The sequence below is a fragment of the Phalacrocorax carbo genome, chromosome 6 (assembly GCF_963921805.1).
Source record: "Phalacrocorax carbo chromosome 6, bPhaCar2.1, whole genome shotgun sequence".
NCBI classification, from domain to species: Eukaryota; Metazoa; Chordata; class Aves; order Suliformes; family Phalacrocoracidae; genus Phalacrocorax; species Phalacrocorax carbo.
The window spans coordinates 2,588,241-2,607,072 of NC_087518.1; the positions used below are offsets into that span (position 1 = coordinate 2,588,241).

At 47.3% G+C, this 18,832-nt stretch overlaps 1 protein-coding gene and 1 long non-coding RNA gene across 7 annotated transcripts in view; one reads left to right on the forward strand and one right to left on the reverse strand.

Annotated features, from left to right (window-relative positions):
• The window catches only part of ITPR1 (inositol 1,4,5-trisphosphate receptor type 1), a 180,009-nt gene extending 164,934 nt beyond the window's left edge, over positions 1 to 15,075 (reverse strand). For 3 of the 5 annotated variants that reach the window (XM_064453427.1, XM_064453425.1, XM_064453426.1), the window contains exons 1-2: positions 14,956 to 15,074; positions 754 to 861 (exon numbers count right to left, since the gene is read on the reverse strand). In XM_064453427.1, the coding sequence (XP_064309497.1) occupies positions 754 to 845 (92 nt within the window). In that variant the 5' untranslated portion in view covers positions 846 to 861; positions 14,956 to 15,074. Of the gene's footprint in view, positions 1 to 753; positions 862 to 14,955 lie in introns of all 5 variants that reach the window. The other 2 variants (XM_064453422.1, XM_064453424.1) reach the window with 1 other exon arrangement.
• A 192-nt stretch (positions 15,076 to 15,267) lies between these two features.
• LOC135313787 (uncharacterized) lies at positions 15,268 to 18,679 on the forward strand. Of its 2 annotated transcripts, XR_010373281.1 has the most exons (4): positions 15,268 to 15,326; positions 15,872 to 16,233; positions 16,784 to 17,074; positions 17,539 to 18,679. It is a non-coding gene; the product is annotated as an uncharacterized LOC135313787 (long non-coding RNA). The 2 variants fall into 2 exon arrangements; XR_010373280.1 differs by having other exon boundaries at positions 16,784 to 18,679.
• The last annotated feature ends 153 nt before the right edge of the window (positions 18,680 to 18,832 follow it).

Genomic DNA, 18,832 nt, shown 5'->3' on the forward strand with positions numbered 1-18,832 from the left:
AGTGGCATACGCTTCTGACTGCCTAAGAGGCACTCTCCTGCAAAGCACCTACTCTGACGTCTTTGCAGAAGAACGCGCAAAGGAGCTCTGCGGGGAAGCACGCCGGGGGCAGGAGCGGCCAGGCACGGCTCCCACCGCAGCTCCGGCGTGCTGGCCGTTGGCAAAGCTGGAGATTCAAAACGTGTTCTCCTCTGACTGGAGAAGAACCATTTTGTTTGTATGAAAAACCTCAAATACTGTGAGAAGAGACAAAACTTGTCATAGTGGTACGTTAGTGGTATACAGATGGTTTGGCTCAGGGCTTCTTTTGTTTGGTGTCTGTCTTTTTTTAAGCTACTTACATTGCCTATGCTACCTCCTTTTTTCCAATCAACAGATTGCACCGGGGCCTATTCATTCCTGGCTCAGGGGAGCTGGGAGGGACAGGACGGGACACACGGATGGACACGGGACAGACAACATGAAAATCCTTTGCTTGCGTTCATTCCCTCTACCCACACCTTAACTTGACAAGCTTCTTCCTCCCCACCAAGTACATCACAACCATGCCGTAGCCATCTATACGCTCTCCATCCTCCCAACATCTAACTTGCCGTATCAGCTTCAGGTCATTTTAAAATTTAGGGCCAAATCTGTACGTAAAGCTACCTTGCTTTACCCTGTATTTCCTGGGAGGCAGGCTCAGGACAGCTAGCTGAGTTCTGCTAGTCCTTCTTACAGATGTTTTTAGTATAAGAGAACAGCTGTTCTTACCCCAAAGTGCTAATAAATCCATTTGTTGAGCCCTCTGCATAGAGAGAACAAATATCTCCAATATGAAGGAAGCTCGACATCTTGTCGGTCATCTCTGGCTTACTGCCCCTAAAAGAATAAAGCACAACGTTACTACCCGTCAGGCAGAATTTCTCAGTATAAGCTACTGGAGGTTACAACAACAGGACACTTCGCTTCTGTTTGTTTATTCGTTTGAAAAACTGAAACAACTCTCACATTGGAATTTCAGGTATCAAAGGAAAACACAGCATGTCAACATGCTTGCTTAGAAAAATAAACTAGGGAAAAACAAGCAGCTACCGGCATCCCATTCGGTGTGGGACTGTTTAACGGGTAGCCGTATTCATCCCAACAGATGCTCACAGCCATTTCAGCCCAGGTGTACCAACCCGTTCCATCCACCTGCCAGGGAAAGGGGGAAGAACCGTGGGCTGCCCCAGTTTGAGACGTATTATTTGTACCATCTAAACCACAACGCGTTTCTGTGCCAGATTCTTTGTCAGAAGCCAAGGTAGGTTTGAGACATATTTTAAGGTATCTCTGGTGCACTGGAGTGGTGCTCGGGGGAACTGCAATGTGAAGTATTGACATGATTCATGTCAATATTTTTTGGCCATGTCAAAATATTGACATGACCAACACTGAGGCAGCCACCCACTTACAGCTGTGGTCTCAAAGACGGCACTAGGTGAAGACCCACTGAATATGCCTGCTGACAGATTTACCATGTAAAAACTAAGATTTTTCAGAGTCAAATACTTTAAACTATGTATGTAACAGGAAGCCAAATCCCTATGAAATCAGGAAAACTTCAATCCATCCTGTTTTTAAAATAGATTGCCTAAATGCAACACTGAGGAAACAGCCACTTAGTGTTGTCAACTTCTACAGTGTTAAGAACTGTCCTTATTTTCTTTAAAGCCCCAAATCCAAATGATACAGGACCTACCTGTCATTTAAATATAGAAAAGCGAGTTTTTATCTGATACAGCAACAAAGGAAGAGCCAAACAACATGAGCCCAGATAAAAAGAAGCCCAACCGAATAGATTTTTTTCGAATACATCTTTTCCAAGACCATCTACTGGTTTCTGGAGATCCTCCTAAGCCATGCCTTTTGATCTCTGAGTTCAAAACACTGAAACAGCTTTCTGTGCTTGAGGTTTCAGACAGCAGGCAGCAACGTAGCTCTTCCAAGCTGCTCCTTCTCGCAGGCTGGTGACTTGCTCTGCAAGTGAGCCCTGCCCAGGACCAGACTCCCAGATTTAAGGGAAAATAATTGAAAGTGCTTTCATCCCCTCCAACATCACACCCAAATCACTTTTAAACGATCTACCACACCAGGAGAACTAAGCAGCAGGAAATTATGCTTATTAAGGAGCACACACCTGACATTGCACAGAGGATAAATACTCCCTTTCACTGAACACTCTCTTGTTTACCGAAAGTGTAAGGATCAAGTTTATTAAGGCTGGAGCTCAACAAGGATAGATTCATGGAGATTTAAAAGCTGATGTTGATAATGCACCGCAGATAGGAAAGTGCAAGCAAAAACCCGAAGCTACGTTTTTCTTCTAAAAAGCTGCAAACAGCTATCCCTCCTCACTGCCTCACCCCTGAAGTGGTGGTGGTTATAATGATAATAATAAAACAACTTCCATTTTTATTAAGCCAAAGCACATTATAGACATTCTCATGCCTGTAAATCCCTGTGTCGCCTGTACAATTAAAAACAAGTTCAGGAAAAAGAAAGGATGACATGCCAAGTTCATATGCAGGGTAAAGAAGTCTCAGCTCCTCTGAAACCAAATCTGGGGGCATACAGAAGCAAACCATTTGGCTTCAGGTTGGTTGTTTAATGCCAAGTCCTTCAGCCGCTGCGTATGTTATACAGTCCGTTCCCATTCTCTCTTGGTAACTGGACAGACAAACATCACTACCTATTTTAAGACATATGCCACAAAACATACAGAAATATGCCGAGTGACTGAATCAGCACCACTACAAGTACAGCTTTCCTCATCTCCTGACTTGGATGTTAACTACGAACGTCATACTTAAAACTTAAGCCCTCAAAATTAAGCTCAGCCCTAAATACAGCCCAAAGCAAAAGATTATCTAAATCAACAAGAACTGCAGATACTTCCAAATGACCCCTTTTTACAACAGCATTTAAGGTATCCCACTTGGGGTGTGAGGGGGATTACTGGACTGCATCATTTTTCCTTCAGAAGAGGCAGATGATCACCACAGCTGTTCCCAAGGGAACACAAAGGTCAAAATTATTGACTTCCATTAGAAAAGAGAAGAATTTTTTCTTGGCAAAAAAAATTATCTCAGACTGTTGACCAAAACCAGGCCCACGGATGGACAATCGAATTTCTGCATTACTTCCCAGAACATAGCCTCAATTTTCTCGTATTTTCTTTACTGAGGAAGATCCCAACCTCCCATGACATACACCAGGATATTGTAACCCCGACACGCCGTGTTGCATACCATGATAATGCAACCCCTAAAATAGGACTGTTTGCAGTTTATTGACATTTCCATTAATGAAATATTTAACAACTTTACCAATAACCATTATATGGTTACAGATAACAGAAAGGTAGCTTTAAGCCTGGAAGTAGTTCAGGTACACAATATGATTGAATTTCACTGCCCGTCTGTTCACCAGGTCCTTTTTAAACTTTTCTGGGCGAGCTTGCAAAGCCATCGCTACAGAGTCGGGTTCTGCTCCTGTGCACCTCAGGGTGCAAGCTGCCTGCGGCCCCGCTGAACCCCAGCCTCTCCCAGTCCCCAACAGGAGAGCCATGCTCGTCATGCTTCCTGCTGGTCATCAGCTTCGCTGGAGTTAAGACTTAAAAGGGTTGATCTGGCTACAGTAACCTTATTTAAGGCTTTTCTCAGGCATGCAGTATTTAGCACTGAAGTCCTCACTCATCCCTTTCTTGTATTCTTTTTGAACCCTGTTTTAATGCCTCTCAGCGTGATGTTGCCTCCAACGCCACAGGAGATGCTCGCGTGGAGCATGTCCCCACTGCTCCCATGAAGCATGCTGCCAAGTCCAAGCAGGGTGAGCCTCTTTGTAAAATACCAATATATCCTAAGGCTTACCCACAGTCAAAACAGAGATGATGAACGCTGTCTACATCTACTATGTTCTTTAATAATTGAATACCAAAAGTCAGTCCACTTGACATTTATCTTCCAACATGCTGTTTCTGAGGTTGGCCAGTGCTCAGGAACATGCTGAACTGGCAGATGGAGTGAGGGACTAAATGACCCAACAGGCCTCCTTACATACAAGATTTATAAGTAAAGAGAATAATTTCTAGACCGATTTAGCTTACTTCAAAGCTGCTTTCATAGTCTCCTCACACGGGACTTGTGACACCTAGCAATATTACTCCACTAACTGATTATTTGCATTAAACACTAAGTGATCAGCTACCACAAATTGAGTAGTTCCCCCCTCTGATGAGAAGGGCAACTGGGATATCTGAGACAAAAAGTAAAACTGGAAGGTTTTCAAGAGTGAAGTTTCCAGGTACCCAGTTTGAAAACCTTTTATAAACAGCTCTGGCTGGCAACATCAAGCCAGCCACGCTAATCCCTGCAAAATCAGACCTCTACGGGAATCTTCAGCTGGAGAACCCAGGAGTTGAGGCACTAAAAATTTGCCAAGCTCGGCACATCTATCCAAAGTTCATCGCACAGGCGGACCACAGGGACTTAAGAGAACAGATCCCCTCCTGGACATATCAGCCAAAGCATCCGTGGGCGTCCCCTTGGCCAGGGAGGGGATGCTTCCCTTCCCGCACGGTGTCGGCCGAGACACGAGACCGACACCAGAAGCCCCCTGGCTGCGCAGGGCAGGAGGATCCTCACACACACTCTCAGTACCCGGCTCTTAGGGCTGAAAGCACATTCACACTGCTCAAAAAGCAACTGTGCTCAGTACACAAATACAACCATTACTCCGCAATTTATTTGTTTTAGATACACCAGAGCCAAGAGCAATCGATTAACACTAGAGAAGGGACGGCCCTCAGAACGTTTGCAGCTATTGCCACGCACGATCCCAGTTTTAATGGCATTCTCACGTCCTCGCGAGAGAGGAGTCCTGCAAGAAACCCATCATATTCCTGGCCATGGAGCACTGATGTCCTCTTCACTTAAACGCTGGGCAGAAAGCAAGACTCCTTCCAGATAAACTTACTTGAAAAATCGAAGATAAAGAAGCACTGTCCTAAGGAAATGAGAGCAGTGTGGCAATATGAGCAATACAAACCTAGCAAAAGTGAGTCAGGTTTCTCCAAACAAGCGTTACAAGGCTTAACTCAGGTGGCAGCAATGTTGACAGCAGCAACATAAGATTTTAATATAAGGTTCTTTTCCCACTAATCTGAAGACTCATTTCGAAAGACAGACTTAATTTTTAAGATGAGAAACGAAACATGAACTAAAAGTGGACTGTACATTGAGAAGCAGAGTATATGTACCCACAGACACCAAAAAATACCTGAAGGATCAACACATTCTACAGTATTTTTTAAGCCCGGATAGGTTGAATTCATTTAATTACGTTAGTGATGACTTCCTCATGTACTTTATCTACATAAAAGTGAGTGCATCTTTAACTGCGTTTTATATACCCTTTATCTGCACAGGAAGACAGAATTAAGTCTCTGTTTAAGAAGCTACCGGCCAAAAAACCCAAACAAACAGAAACCTGCTGAATTTCATGTGAATTGCAAGGTACTGCTTTACAAGCCCTTTTGCCAGTCTATAGCCTTGCTCTACGGGACCGGATCTGACAATGCATGAAATCCAGGCAGTGGATTAAGCCCAGGAAAACTTTCTATTAACCACAGGAGGTTTAGGACTTGCCTTTCCCCCACTACCCTGTACTGCTTCAGTGAACACAAATCTGTATCACAAGACTGCGAGTTCAGTCTTCTGACTGAACAGAAAGTGCCATAATTATAGGGTTTATTTTTTACTGGTTTTTTTACGTATAGATTATTTTGTGCGCTTCCTCAAAACAAGCTGCATTTCTCATAGCAAAAGCCAATTGAAAGAATCAATCCTGAAATGCAAACTAAGTGCTCTGGCAGGGCTCGTACGAAGCCCTTCACCATCAGCGCTGCCGCTCCTCCCCAAAGCACAGGTGAAGTTCTGCAGACCCTCCCTCAACAGTTTCCACTGGCTTTCAGGGAGACTGAAAAGGCTCAGTCATATCTTAGGGCACAAGCAGATCATATGCTTAGCCTGATGGCCTTGAATAAGCCAGTACGAGTCTGATAGTCACTGAAATTCGACTGAGACACTTCAACCCATTTTCTCATGAACACACATTTCCTAATGGTAGTTAAAGCAGAATTAACAGTGCAAACACTTAGAAATCAAACTGACTGTTAAATATCAAATACCTTAATGAGACAGCTGCCTTTTGAAGATCTCGGAATAGGAAATGCAACTGCTTTGTAAACGTTTCACGCTAATTTCTCCCATCACTCATCTAGATCTTGATGCCAAGTTAGAAAAAACGGGCTTCAGAGCAATGCTGAAAGTTTGTTTTCCTTAAATAGCAGAGTCAAGGCCCCCTTTTGAAGTCCCTCCTTACGGGGACTGTTTGTAACAAGATTTCTGCAGTATGCTATTCCTCTTCTCAAGCAATTTAATGCCAAAAGGCTTTTCAAATAATCTGAAGCTATTTTGCCGATACCATATTTCACATGCCCGCTTTGTGTGGGATTTTAATGCTTTAACCTATGACTGCAAATCCTATTTGTAAAATAAACGAGACCGAATATGCCTCGTTGCCAACGGTTTGATTTCCAGCAACTGGGATACAAATTACTTAATCTTTTTAAGATGGTTCTAATGATGTTTGTTTTGAACAAAAAAGCTCCTTGCCGTGCCTTGCAGTTCCATGATGCACTCAGTTCTCTATTATCATATTTTCACTGTGGTTTAGTGCTCAATTAAATAGAGATTGGCAATTTTATTTGTACCATTACGGAAACTGGAGCAGCACTTTTATCAAAGTCTTTTTCACTATTTAGGTTGCTTAGGCAAGAACAGAATCTCAAACCCTACTTAACTGCTTCAACTTCATTCCTGCAGACAGGAAACACCTCTGTGAGGGTTGAATTTTGCTTCAGTTTTTAACAGAAAAAAGATCAGAGCTTAAGAGTAGAGGGACAACAAAGAGGCAAACAAAGGACTGCTTAGTGGCATAAGCTATTGCCACGCATGTGAAGAACCATCCATAAATTAACAGATATTGGGAACATTACATCAGGACTTGATCAAGTGAGAACCCCCAAGGCCAGGTAAGTCAGTGTGTTTGAATCAAATGGAGTGGGGTCCTTCATGTTTGTAAATGAGGCCACAGAAGCTAACATTTTTTTAAATGCCCCCAAACCCTGGCTCCCTAGGTTTAAGGCAGAGTCCAGGGCTTAAATAATTTGGTAAACCCAAACTTTACAACAAGATTACTTGGCTGAAAATTTGGCCCTATAGACTTGATGCAACGTTTCTCCTAACAATGATTTCCATGGTTTTTTGGATAACACCCACCCAGCATTTGGTATCTATTTATACAGGTGCAGCTAACTTCTTAAAAACTGAGACCAAAACCCGATGTTTCCCACTCTTATTTCAATAAAAAATGAAGGTTTCCTCCCTGAGGGCTGTGAGAAAGATTCCGTAAGAATCCCATTAAAACAGCCAAAGCAAGGAGGAAGTGCTCTATTTAAAAGATCATCTGGTGATTAATCACACTTCGGGGGCTGCAGGACAAAGCACCATCAGTTGCAAAGCTCCTCACTTCGCAAAATCGAAAAGGGGCTCTTTGCACACACCAGGGAAAGACAAATGCTATGGATTTTGGGTAGCGGAGCACAGGCAGCTGGGGAAGCCCCACGCACCGAGCGGGCCGGCTCAGGGAAGCTCCCTTGCTCCTCAGCTGAGCACCAAGTCAACAGCAGAGCAAAATCCTGCTGTTTCTCAACCACCAACGCTGTTCGTAGCCCGTGGAAAAACAACAGCAGCACAGGGGACCCGTAGCTGCGCCAAGTCGAGCATCGGGATCCTCGCCCTCGCACGCTTGCAGCGGGAGGCGGCTCGGGAATGGCGTTGGGTTGAGAGGGTTCAGCGCTGCTAATTTTATGCACATGTAGTTATATTTTAGAGATTACACGTTATAAAAAATATCAGCACGGTACGTTTATCTACCACATGATCTTGTTTTCCATTTAACTGCAACCTTTCATGTCCAGGAGCCTGCTATCTATCTGCCGACAAATTGTCATTTGATGAACCGTTAGATTAAAGAGGAGAAATGCACTCTCTCAGAGAGTATTTTTCCTCCCAGTGCTTACAACGCAGCAGATTTTCCTAGAGCCTGCAGCCTGAACAGGCAGGATGGAGGGTGTGGAAGAGGGGAAGGAGGAAGCAGCACAGTGCTATGACTTTCTCAAGGACGCACAGTGGGTCAGACTCAGAGCCCGCACTTGAATCCAGGTCTCCTGAAACCCCATCCACCGGGTCCACACCTCCCCTCTTCTCCAGGAGGAAACTCTGTCTCATTGCACATCTAATCAAGCCTACATTTCCCCCTTTTCTTGAAGAAAGTTGGAAGGGGTGTGTAAATTCATACAGCCAACAATGGCCGAGTTAATTCTGTTCTATTCACACTATTTGCCACTCCACAGAAATATATTTTAAAATTATTTTTACCATATCAATGACAAAGTTATTCAGAAGTTACTATTTCATAGCTGCAACAAAAGTTAGTTTAAGACAAAGGGAGAAAGAGATAAAGTAACTCATTTTGTTAACTTAAACCTCAACAAATCCTCAATACAGGAAAGCAAGCACGCACGACATCCTTTTCTCCCCAGACAGAGCGCCTGTGGTTTTGTTTGGGTTTTGTTATTTTTTTTTTTTAAATTCGCCTGGTGCAGCCAGCCAAAGTAGTTACAGAAAATTCAGGTCGAAAGTAACACGCTTATAACATGTATGAAGTTACACTCTGTAGTAAAAGTTACACTTTGACAGCGGTATCTGATACAGCAGCATCTTATACAGCAGCCGCAAGGCCGATGTAAGAAACACGACTGACGGATCCTATTGACAGGCATCTGCAGAAAGCTGAAAAAAGAAAATCTATCAGAGACACACTGTCAGGGGAAAAAAATTACTTTTCCTTTCAAACCAAGTATGACCTGACAGCATCTTTTTAATCCTGTTAAAAGTCAGAAGCACTTACTGGAGTTGATACTTACTGAAGTTTGTACTTACTGGCTCTAACCCTGATGGGAGAAGGCAGCTTAGACGTCAGCCTCTGGATGAGGCCCATACAAGCACACTGTGTTTTTCAGCATATTTCTATTAGGAGAGAGTTGGAACATGCCAGAAGAACCAGGGCAACCAATGTCATGGGGAAAGAGAGCAAGCTGGGTTTAGAACACCAACTGGAGTTTGGCCAAGGAAGAATAATAGCCAGGGAAGAGGAAGGTACAGAACAGTCCCAATTTCATTTTGCATGGCCATATATCTACTGAGGCTCACCACAGAACGGGCTGTCTCCCGCAGCCCCGTTCCCCCACCAAGCCTCCAAGCTTCCTTCCTCCCAAGATACACGCTCCTTAGCGAACGCGAGACACCCTAAATCTACCAAAATATTTTCCTTCTGTCCGTCCGCCTCACTAGCCTTCATCCACCTGCGTCTACTCGTGTCCCTCTGACCCTGCTTGCCCAATGATTTCGCCCTTCCCGTGCCCTACACCTCCCATTCCTCCCTTCGCCAATACTGCACCTTGGCGGGGGTTCTGTGGCCTCCATGGTGGCGCTGGCGTCGTTTTCCACGGCTGGGCTTTGCTGGATCTCTCCTGGCAGCCTTGGGTCCCCAGAAGCAATAAAGGCAACGCTTTTCTTCCACTAGCAAGTCTCTCCTATTGAAGGCTTGTAAGTCTTCTCTCGTCTTTGAGATGCAGCAACCCTCGCAAGGGTAAGCTCAGCTCACTTGCTCTTCCCTCCTAGACACCTCAGCAGGCATCCAGGTCTGCAGACTAAAACCTAAGTGCCTGTGGCAAGCCGCCAAAGAGGAGGAGCCACTTCCAGCACATGATTCGCACATGTGGAGAACCACTGGTGGCCAGGGGACCTACTTTGAGCCCTGCTGATCTAAAAAATAAAACCGGGTGGGCTGGGCTCCTTTACAGATGATGGCTCCAGTTCCCAGGTTGACTTGTACACATTGGGCCCCCAACAGTGATTTTCTAGACTGCAAGCACGAGTCAGCGTTCTGAAGCAAAGGGCCAAAATACTGTACCACCTTATCTCATAACGAGCATTCACAACTGAATCTACTTAACCCTTACAGACGGCCACTCCTCCAGGGATTGCAGAGTTGTTTTAATAATAAGATAGGTTTTTAATTAACTTTTTAGATCAAGCTTCATCAGCCAACTCAGGCACGGATCCGCTTCCGTGGCCATGCGTCTCTTCTCAGAGTGGGATGCAGGAGGGATGTATCTGGACTGCAATAAAAACTTTTTTCTTCAGAACTTCTTGGGAGATTTCTGAATTTCTCAAGAGTGGATAGGATGGGCCAAGGCGTAAAAGAAATATTTGTAAAAGTTTCATACTAAACTGCTACTAAACAATTGCCAGAAGTTTAAAAAAAAAAGCTACAGCCTTTTGGCAATAGCCTTTTTTTGGCCTACTGCAATCAGAAATTTCTTACATGTAGATGCACAGAGATTACCGCCGTCTGACTGCAGACATCATGCAAGCCGCAGGGACGAGGAGAGAATGAACTGTGTTCATCACATTTGATCCAGTATCCAAGCCTCTTTCCTTATAGCTTAGTATCAGATTACTCCAAAAGCAGAAACATTATCGAACACCCCAATCCAGAAGTTTGCTTCATCTGGCATTACGTTTTCTCAGAGCTATTCACCATCCTTCGATAGCCTGTTCAGCCGAACACCAGCAAGGTATGAACACTCAGCTTTCTGCAGCGCTCCTCACTGGTGTTCTGGCATGTCAGGTTGCAATTACATTGCCACAAGCCATAAACCAGCAAAATAACGCAGACTTCCATGCAAATTTCTAACACATTTTTCTCTCTAGAGGGTTAACTTGCTCAGATCTGAAGTGACATATTATTCTCCATATAACACTGTTAGGAAGGAAAAATAAGTTCTGAACCAAGCTTTGATAGGCTTAACCAAAACCACAACTATGAAAATGAAACTCTTCTGAGTTCAGAATCCACAGTTGAATTTTGCAGCTTTCCTCGTCTGAATTACAGTTTCTGTAGTTTTCATCTTAATTTTTTTTTCTCCCCTAAAGCAATTTGGTGCCACAAAACACAACTGCTCTGAAGACCTGGAAATGTACTTTCTCAACAGGTACAGAACAAGCAACAACACACGCTTCCTGTGGCTGCCTCTGCCAAACTAACAAGCAGTTGCAGCCCCCTGGAAAGAGGGTTCTGCCTCCATACCCGGCCACTGCCCATCCGTGCCAAGACAGAGAACCAGGCGACAATTGCTGTAGTGCTTTTGCAGCGTCCGCGGGGAACAGAAATCAGAAAGGAGTATCGAGCCAGATCAAAGCTCATGCTGTTTGGCACCCTGCCTCCTGCAGCAGCCTCTGGGAGATGCACAGCGGAAGAGCACAGGAATCATTTTGAACAGCTATGGACACAGACAGGGTCTGGCTTGGCAGCCCAGAGATACTGCCTGCTTTTCCAGCCTCCTTCACAGCACCCAGTAAAGCAGCGCCTGCCTGTACCCAGCGTAGGCCACTATATGAAACTGCTCAATGGCTTTTAGCTCATCATCTGTGCTACCACACAGAAGCAGCAGAAAAAAGGCTACAGGCTACTGAAGCAACAGAAACTAGTGAAGGTGCTATCTCAGCAGCAGAAGCAGCTGATTTGGAGCATACCGAAAGGCAGATTTTTACGAAACCGGATTAATACTGCAGTGAGAGAAACGTTACGTTTACATAACTTTCTAGCAGCACATCATTTTCTACCTCTAAACTCCTCTGGTCTCCACAAGGTGCTCTGGGGAAGCTGCCTTCCCTCACACTCACCCACAGGCAAGTGAGCAGCTCATCTACCAGCTACTACAGAGCCACTACCCTCATCCCACCTCCCACGGGATCTAGAGATTCCTCCCGCCCTGAAGACATAATCCTACAACTATCTTATATTTATGGGGCAATAACGTCTCAAAGACTCCCAGCACGCTCTGCAGCTTGACACATCAGATACTCCCAAGGAGCACGCTGTGCGCTGAAGAACTACCACGCGCAGCATCACAGGGGAACAGCAAGTCAACAAAACAACCAGAACGGGCTACACCTGTTCTTCTGACTGCTTCATCCGAGGGCAGGTACAAGAGAGGGGCTCCAGGTACCTGGGTCCTGTTTTAAGCCTGCTTTATATAGTACTGAAAAAGACGTTTCACCACTATATGGTCCATTTCAGCCATCTACCAGGAGAGGCCAGCTCATCCTACAGGAAGCAGGTGAAAGGAGCTCCTGCTTCCAGGATGGGCTTCTGGACCACACCAGTAGGTGTCTTTCCAGGGCTGGTACCCTTCTCATGGCGCGCACACACGCTTGCCATACTGGAGGAGCTGGAACCTTGCTTGCACGTTTCATCCGGACTCTGCCACCCTTGCAGATGACTGCCCACCTTCTCACACTGCCACACCATAACGCTATTCAGCACTGCCTTGATAAGAAGAGTTACTATGAAATCAGACCAAGACCTCACACCACACAACAGCAGGATGTCATGGTTCGCAAGCCTCGCTCTAAGTTGCAATGGCATTCGTGAGCTGTCAGGACTTGAGATTATTTCTTCACTTGAACTCAATTTTTCCACTTTCCAGTCTACCCCACACCAACAGGGATTTGTTGAGGCGTTGAGAGAGACCACATTACACCCCTCCTTACCCAGACCTGCAGCTCCAGCAAGAGTCAACCAAGAACGCACCGACCAAGCGCTTGCCCCTTCAGCGCTCTTCTCCGGGGCCTTTTCCGCCCTCCAACAATGGTGTTGGGGACTAGCAAGTCTTAAAAAAAAATACACTATTTCCCATAGTCAAGCTCCACCCCACAATTGCAAAGGCAAACCAAAGTTAATCTTGCTGCTTGTTTACTTCCTAATTTATGAACCCCTGCAAGAGGAAACCAGATGACTCCCTATTTCAAGGCTTAATTGATGCTGCAAAACAAGCAGATGGGGAAAAAACTCACCTAAGCAAACCCTTTAACCTCAGAGTGGAATAAGGTATATTTTAAGAAGGAAAAAATTGTTATTGACAAACAGAAGATGGCTTAAAGAACGTATTAGAAATAATCAGCTCAGCAAACAGCTTATTTGACAGCGCTCCTGTAACAGCTTGTTTTGAAAAGCACTGGAGCTGTGTTTTCATTTCCACAATAACTCCTTTTTTGGTTTACACGTACTGGCCACTACACATTCGCACCGCTTCAAGTCGCTGGTTTCCATAGCGGTCAACTTTCACCTTTGTTTCATCAGGTGTCCCGTTACACCAGAGATTTTGGTCTGATCGATGCCACCAGTTTTCTCCGCTCACTGAACAACCAGCGCTGGGTAACCAACCCTTTGCTACAGCCACAAGGCCACGGAACACTGTTAGTGTTTCAGGCACCAACCTTACACCTGCGAAACCACTGAGCATTTAGAACCTGAAATATTTTCAGTGGGAAGAAATTGACTTAAAGTAGAGATCCAGAAAATAAACAAACAATAAAATCCAGAGCCTGGTAGCCTGTTAACTTAACCACAGAGAAACCACTGGGGGAAAGAAATGGATGCTGGCTTCCCATCACATCCCTCGCTCACCAGCTGAACCCCGCCAGGAAAGCAAGTCAGATGAGGGCCTTCAGACAGGGCTCTGAGTCCACGAGTCCTTTGGCTCAACAGGTTTGCGAGTTCTGGGATACCAGGCAAATTTCCAAGCACAGGAAAAGAAACTTAAAGGCAAATAAAGCGCAGGTTTAAGAAACAAAACGCATGTACAGGAACTAGCCATCATCAATACTAAAACAAACAGCTGCCGTACACGCACACTACTCCACGCGTGACTTTGAGTCGCTAAATAAATCTTCCTAAGGCAAGGATACGGACTGTATTAGGCCCGTTTTCCCTGCTTGATTTACGAGTAGCAACAGCACAGCCCCATCCGCCTGCGGTCGAGCGGGCACAGGCGAACCGCTGCACGGTGCGTGCGGCGACACATTCGATGCAGTAATTCAAACCTTTCACCTGTTGGAGCCTTTTTTTATATAAACTACTGCGAGCCGGACTGAACTCACGTGGGGCAAAGAGGTTTTGGGCTAGAGGGGAAAGCCTGACCGACCCCAAGCCCCCGCAGGGGGCCGTACAGCAAAGCCCCCCCCCCGCACCCAGGGTAACGCGGCGAGGGGGCCCGGGGCAGGCAGCCCCTCCGCACGGTCAGGGGAGCCGGGAGGCTGCCTCCAGCCCCAAACCGACCAGCGAGAACCGAGCTTTTCGCACGAAGACGCGAACCCGCTCACAATTATGACACATTCCACGTACGTGGGGAATGCACAGATGCCCCCTCCCCGCCCCCCTCCCCGCAGTCCACTTGTTGTAGTCCGGGAAACAGCTAAATATTTGGCCTCTCGGAGCAGCCGCCGAGACCCTCGGAAACATCCACCCACAGCTGCCCGGCTTTTGACCATTTAAGAGTAAGGTCGCCCGCCGCCGAGTCCCCACCGGCGCTCCCAAGTGTTTACATAACGCGGAGCGCCCCCGGCAACTGCGCCTCAACTCCGGGCGCGAAGAAAAGCAGGAGGCAAAGTTGGAGCCGGCCCGGGGCTGCACCGCCGGGGCCCCGCCGCCCCGCCGGGGGAGCGGCGGCCAGACGCGCCCGGGGCAGGCGACCCCGGCCCCGGCGGCGCTCACCCCCGGCCCGGCGCAGCGGCGGCCCGGCTCCGCTCCCCGCGCAACCGGGGGTGAGGTGGGGTGGGGTGACCCTGCCCGGTCCCGCGGGAGCCCCGGCGGCCGGCCACCCCCTCCCGGCACGGCACGGCGGCGGGCTGCCTCGCCTCGCCTTACTCGAAGAAGGAAGGGGGCCCGCCCCGGCCCTACCTGGCTCCGGTGGTGGCGGGGCAGGCTAGCGGCGGCCCGGCAGCCCCATGCTGGCGGCGCGGCGCTGCCCGGTCCCGTTAGGATGGAGGCTGCGCCGAGCTCCCCGCCCGCCCGGTCCGGTCCCGCCCCACCCCGCCCCGCCCCGCCCGCCGCCGCCTCAGCTGCACATCCACATGGTTACTGCGCCCGCCGCCCGCCGCCGCGCCCTATATACCGCCGCGGGGGCTTCTGGGTAGCCGAGTCCCGGCGGCGCGGCGCTGCCGCTGGCAGTGCTCCCCGCGGGACTACAACTCCCGGCGTGCACCGCGGCGCCGCGCCGGAGGAGGGCGGAGCCGGGGCTCCGCCGCTGCCGAGCTCCTTCAGAGCCGCAGGTTCGAAACCCACCGGGAGCTAAACCAGGAGCGTGGGGGCGCTCCGGGAGGTGTTGTGTTCCGGGGCGGGGGGGAGTCGGGTCGCGGAGCGGGTCTCGACGCGGCTTGGGAGGCGCGACATAAGGGGAAACCAGGCTTAAACCCGCCCACTGGTTTAGGAGGGGTCAGGATTTCGCAAGATTATTGACACCTGCCGCTCTCGCTGGTGGGGCAACTCAGTTATTGGAAGATCGCCCTTGGCTGAGGACAGCTGGAGCCGCAGAAGCGTGGCAACGCACCATGAAATAGCTCTTTAGCAGAAGAATGGTTTAAAAATTTGAAAATTGTGAGTTTTACCTGGTCTCCTCTTTGGTAAGACTGGTGTAGGGATGCTGCTGCCGTTAAAGCCTGCCTACCGACAACGCAACTTAAGCCAGGATGACCGACGGTGATAAAAAATAAGCAACATTTCCTTTTATTTCTTGTATTATGCAATTACTTGTCTTTAAAATATTAGTCAAGTTATATTGTCCTATAAAATACCGTCATTTTTGTGCCCTCTGTAGGGTACAAGTTGCTGCGTTTGGCAGCACGAAGCGCCTCGCTGCCACGGACGCGGCGTTCGCGCCGCAGAACTGCTGCATCACTTCAGTTGGCATTAGGTGAGGAAAGCACTTCCCTCCTCTCCCTTCCACCCCTGGGCTATCAGATAGGAAACGGGGTGTAACTGCTGCTGCCGCCGGGCTCGCTGCTTGCTTCCCACCGCTGGAGAAGAGGAATGACTCCGGATCAGCCCGTGGTCCGATTCAACGCAACCTACCACTGTGTCGGTGCTTCATGAAAAAGTAATGTCAGAGGAGTTGTAATGATGGCTCTGAAGCCAGAATACGCAGGAGCTGAAGTCCATGACTTAGGAACTTAAGAGAAGGTCAGCGAATACAGTTCTATGTTTTCCACAAATGGCTGCAATACTACAATCCATTACTCATCGGAAATTTGGCAGAGTAATGGTGCCTAACGTCATTAGGTAATCCTAATGAATTCTCGTGTAATCAAATCTAATCTCTGGATGAGTTTAGTAGGCTGAGGACAGCAAGTGGTAGGATGTCTGGTGCACTTAGGCAGTGACATCAGGGCTGTCACCAGAGCCAGCGCCAAAGAGCTTTGCCCACTGAACACCTTTAGCAGAGATGCTAGCAGCATGCCTTGAAACGTCTTCATTACTGGGCGCCAAATCAGAGCGGCAGCAGCATTTGCATGTAACGTCAGCCACAGTTTTGGGGGATTTCCCACAGCCAGAGGGTGCGCGGCTCCCCCAGCCCCCCCCCCCCAACCTGACAGTATGAAGGTCTGGGAACGTGGGGCGCAGAGGAGACAGCAGAGGAGACCTGGGGTTCTGCTTTGTCCCCAGCTGCAAATCCCCAGTTCATTGTCTGAAGAGTCGCATACGCCCACATCTCTCCCTGCTTCCCTTACAGCAGTCATGTCCAGTCCTACCAGATCTCGCAGCCCCCCCGGAAGGCAGAGTATCAAAGGCTGCATTTTCTCTCAGGGACTACGGTTGCTTCTGGGTCTTGGTCAGTTCTTCAAAGGCCGCGGAGTTTGTGCTTCTGAAGGCCCTTCAGCCAAAAATACTGATCAAGTACTGCAAAGGACTTCCTGGATTTGAAAGGTTCCTGGCAGAGACAAGATAATCGTGAAAATTTCCAACAGTGGAAAATGTTTCCATTTTCTTTGGGAACTTGCTTTAGGATGCTGCTGCGGGTACGGTGAGTTCATAAGGCTTCTATGATCTCGTAGCTTTAAGAAGAAATGAGAGTAGGGCAGTCTGGGAATGAAAAATTTCACACTCCGAAGTTCCATGGAGTTATTCTCTTAAAGCAAGTGCTTCATGGATGACGTGAGCCACAGCCGGTAGCGCCGGGGGTGGGGAATGCAGTACTGTTCGCTCAGCAGCAAACCAGGGCTTGGGTTTAGACCACACGCACGTACGCAGAGGGTCTAAGGCATGAGAACTGTTCAAGAATTCAGAAAGGAAGTAGTGAAAAAAATACTACTCGGTAGGTATCACTTCAGTCTTTAGAGTGCTGTAGTAGAGACGGTTAGCCCAATCACATACGTGATTTCAGTTGCAGGAAAACGTTGCAAGGGATTTATGTTTTTGCTCTTGGCAAACTCCGTTCTTTTCCTCCATTTTGAACCTTATTCTGAGCCATCACTACCTTATTTGTAGCAACCATGTGAATTCAATATTGACGAAAGATGTTAAGATGAAGTCTTTTATTAGCCAAGAATAAGAACAATATTATCTTGTTTTACGCTGCCGAATTTGTGATGAACTGTTGACTTCTTTGGACTATTTTGGACAGAAAGCACCCCAGCCTGCTGGCTGGGTTTGCAACGGTTTTTGGTCTCTGCTGTTGTTTCAGCTGCACAATCAGCAGCCCTGGAAGGAAAATGAGCACAGAAGGTATTCCAAGCAGCCACCAGGACTTTAAGGATCAAACTGTCTGATCTGGCTCGTGGCTAGTCTTCATGACGAGGTAGCTGATCACAAAAGCTTGCCACCGTCAGAGCTGTCCGCGCCAGCACTGCAGCGCTGAGGTGAAAAGCACTGCTAACAAGAGGGACGAACGCTAGGCAACATCTCAGCTTTTTGGCTAAGTGCTGAAAAGTCTCTCATTTCTATAATATTTTACTAACGCTGAAGTCACTGTCGTAATCCTGAAGCACGGCGCACTCAGTGAGTGGAAGGAGAATAATTAAACCCTGCGTGGAAGAGATTTGCTGCCTGGGAACAAATGGCTTAGGGGGACAAACCCTAAATGACCATAAATGCAGCCATAAATGACACCAGCGAAAGTTTTCAGGAAGTCCTCAGGATTGCAAACTAGAAGTTGGGTGTTGCTCACAAGCAAACTGTAATTATTTCATCTAGTCTCCTGAGAGAAGGAGGAACGTAAACCCTCCGGATGGAAGTACATAAGTGATGCAGGAAAGAATTCTAGGAAAATGAGCAATGAGAACGAGTGGGCAAGATACACTAGAGAACTGTCCCTGCCCATTGGAAATTAGCCGATTTTCTTGAATTCCATCATGACACAGCCAGAATCCCATGGCTTTAATAAGGGGAAGTTATCCTGGCAGACTCTCTTCAGTTCTAGAAGACTGGAGAATTTGGATACCTAGATTTTGTTGTCATTTCAGTAAATTGCATTGGAAGGAGAAAATACGTTATATTTACTTTGGATTTTCAGAGGGATTCATTAATGCACAGGGCTAAGATCGCTGTTTCAACATAAAAGGAATGTTTACATTTTCTGACCCCGCAGCAGCAAGGGTTGATTTTATAATTAAATTTGCATTCATTTATTTTCCTGCACTCTGTTGCTTTTCTAAGTACGTCACAGGGCAAAAGGGACCGATGATGGATAACTGAAATGCATTCTTGTGAAGGCTGCCAGCGCTGTCATTTGACACACGGTACAATTTCATACAGCAAATACAGTTGTGTACTGTTCCTTTCC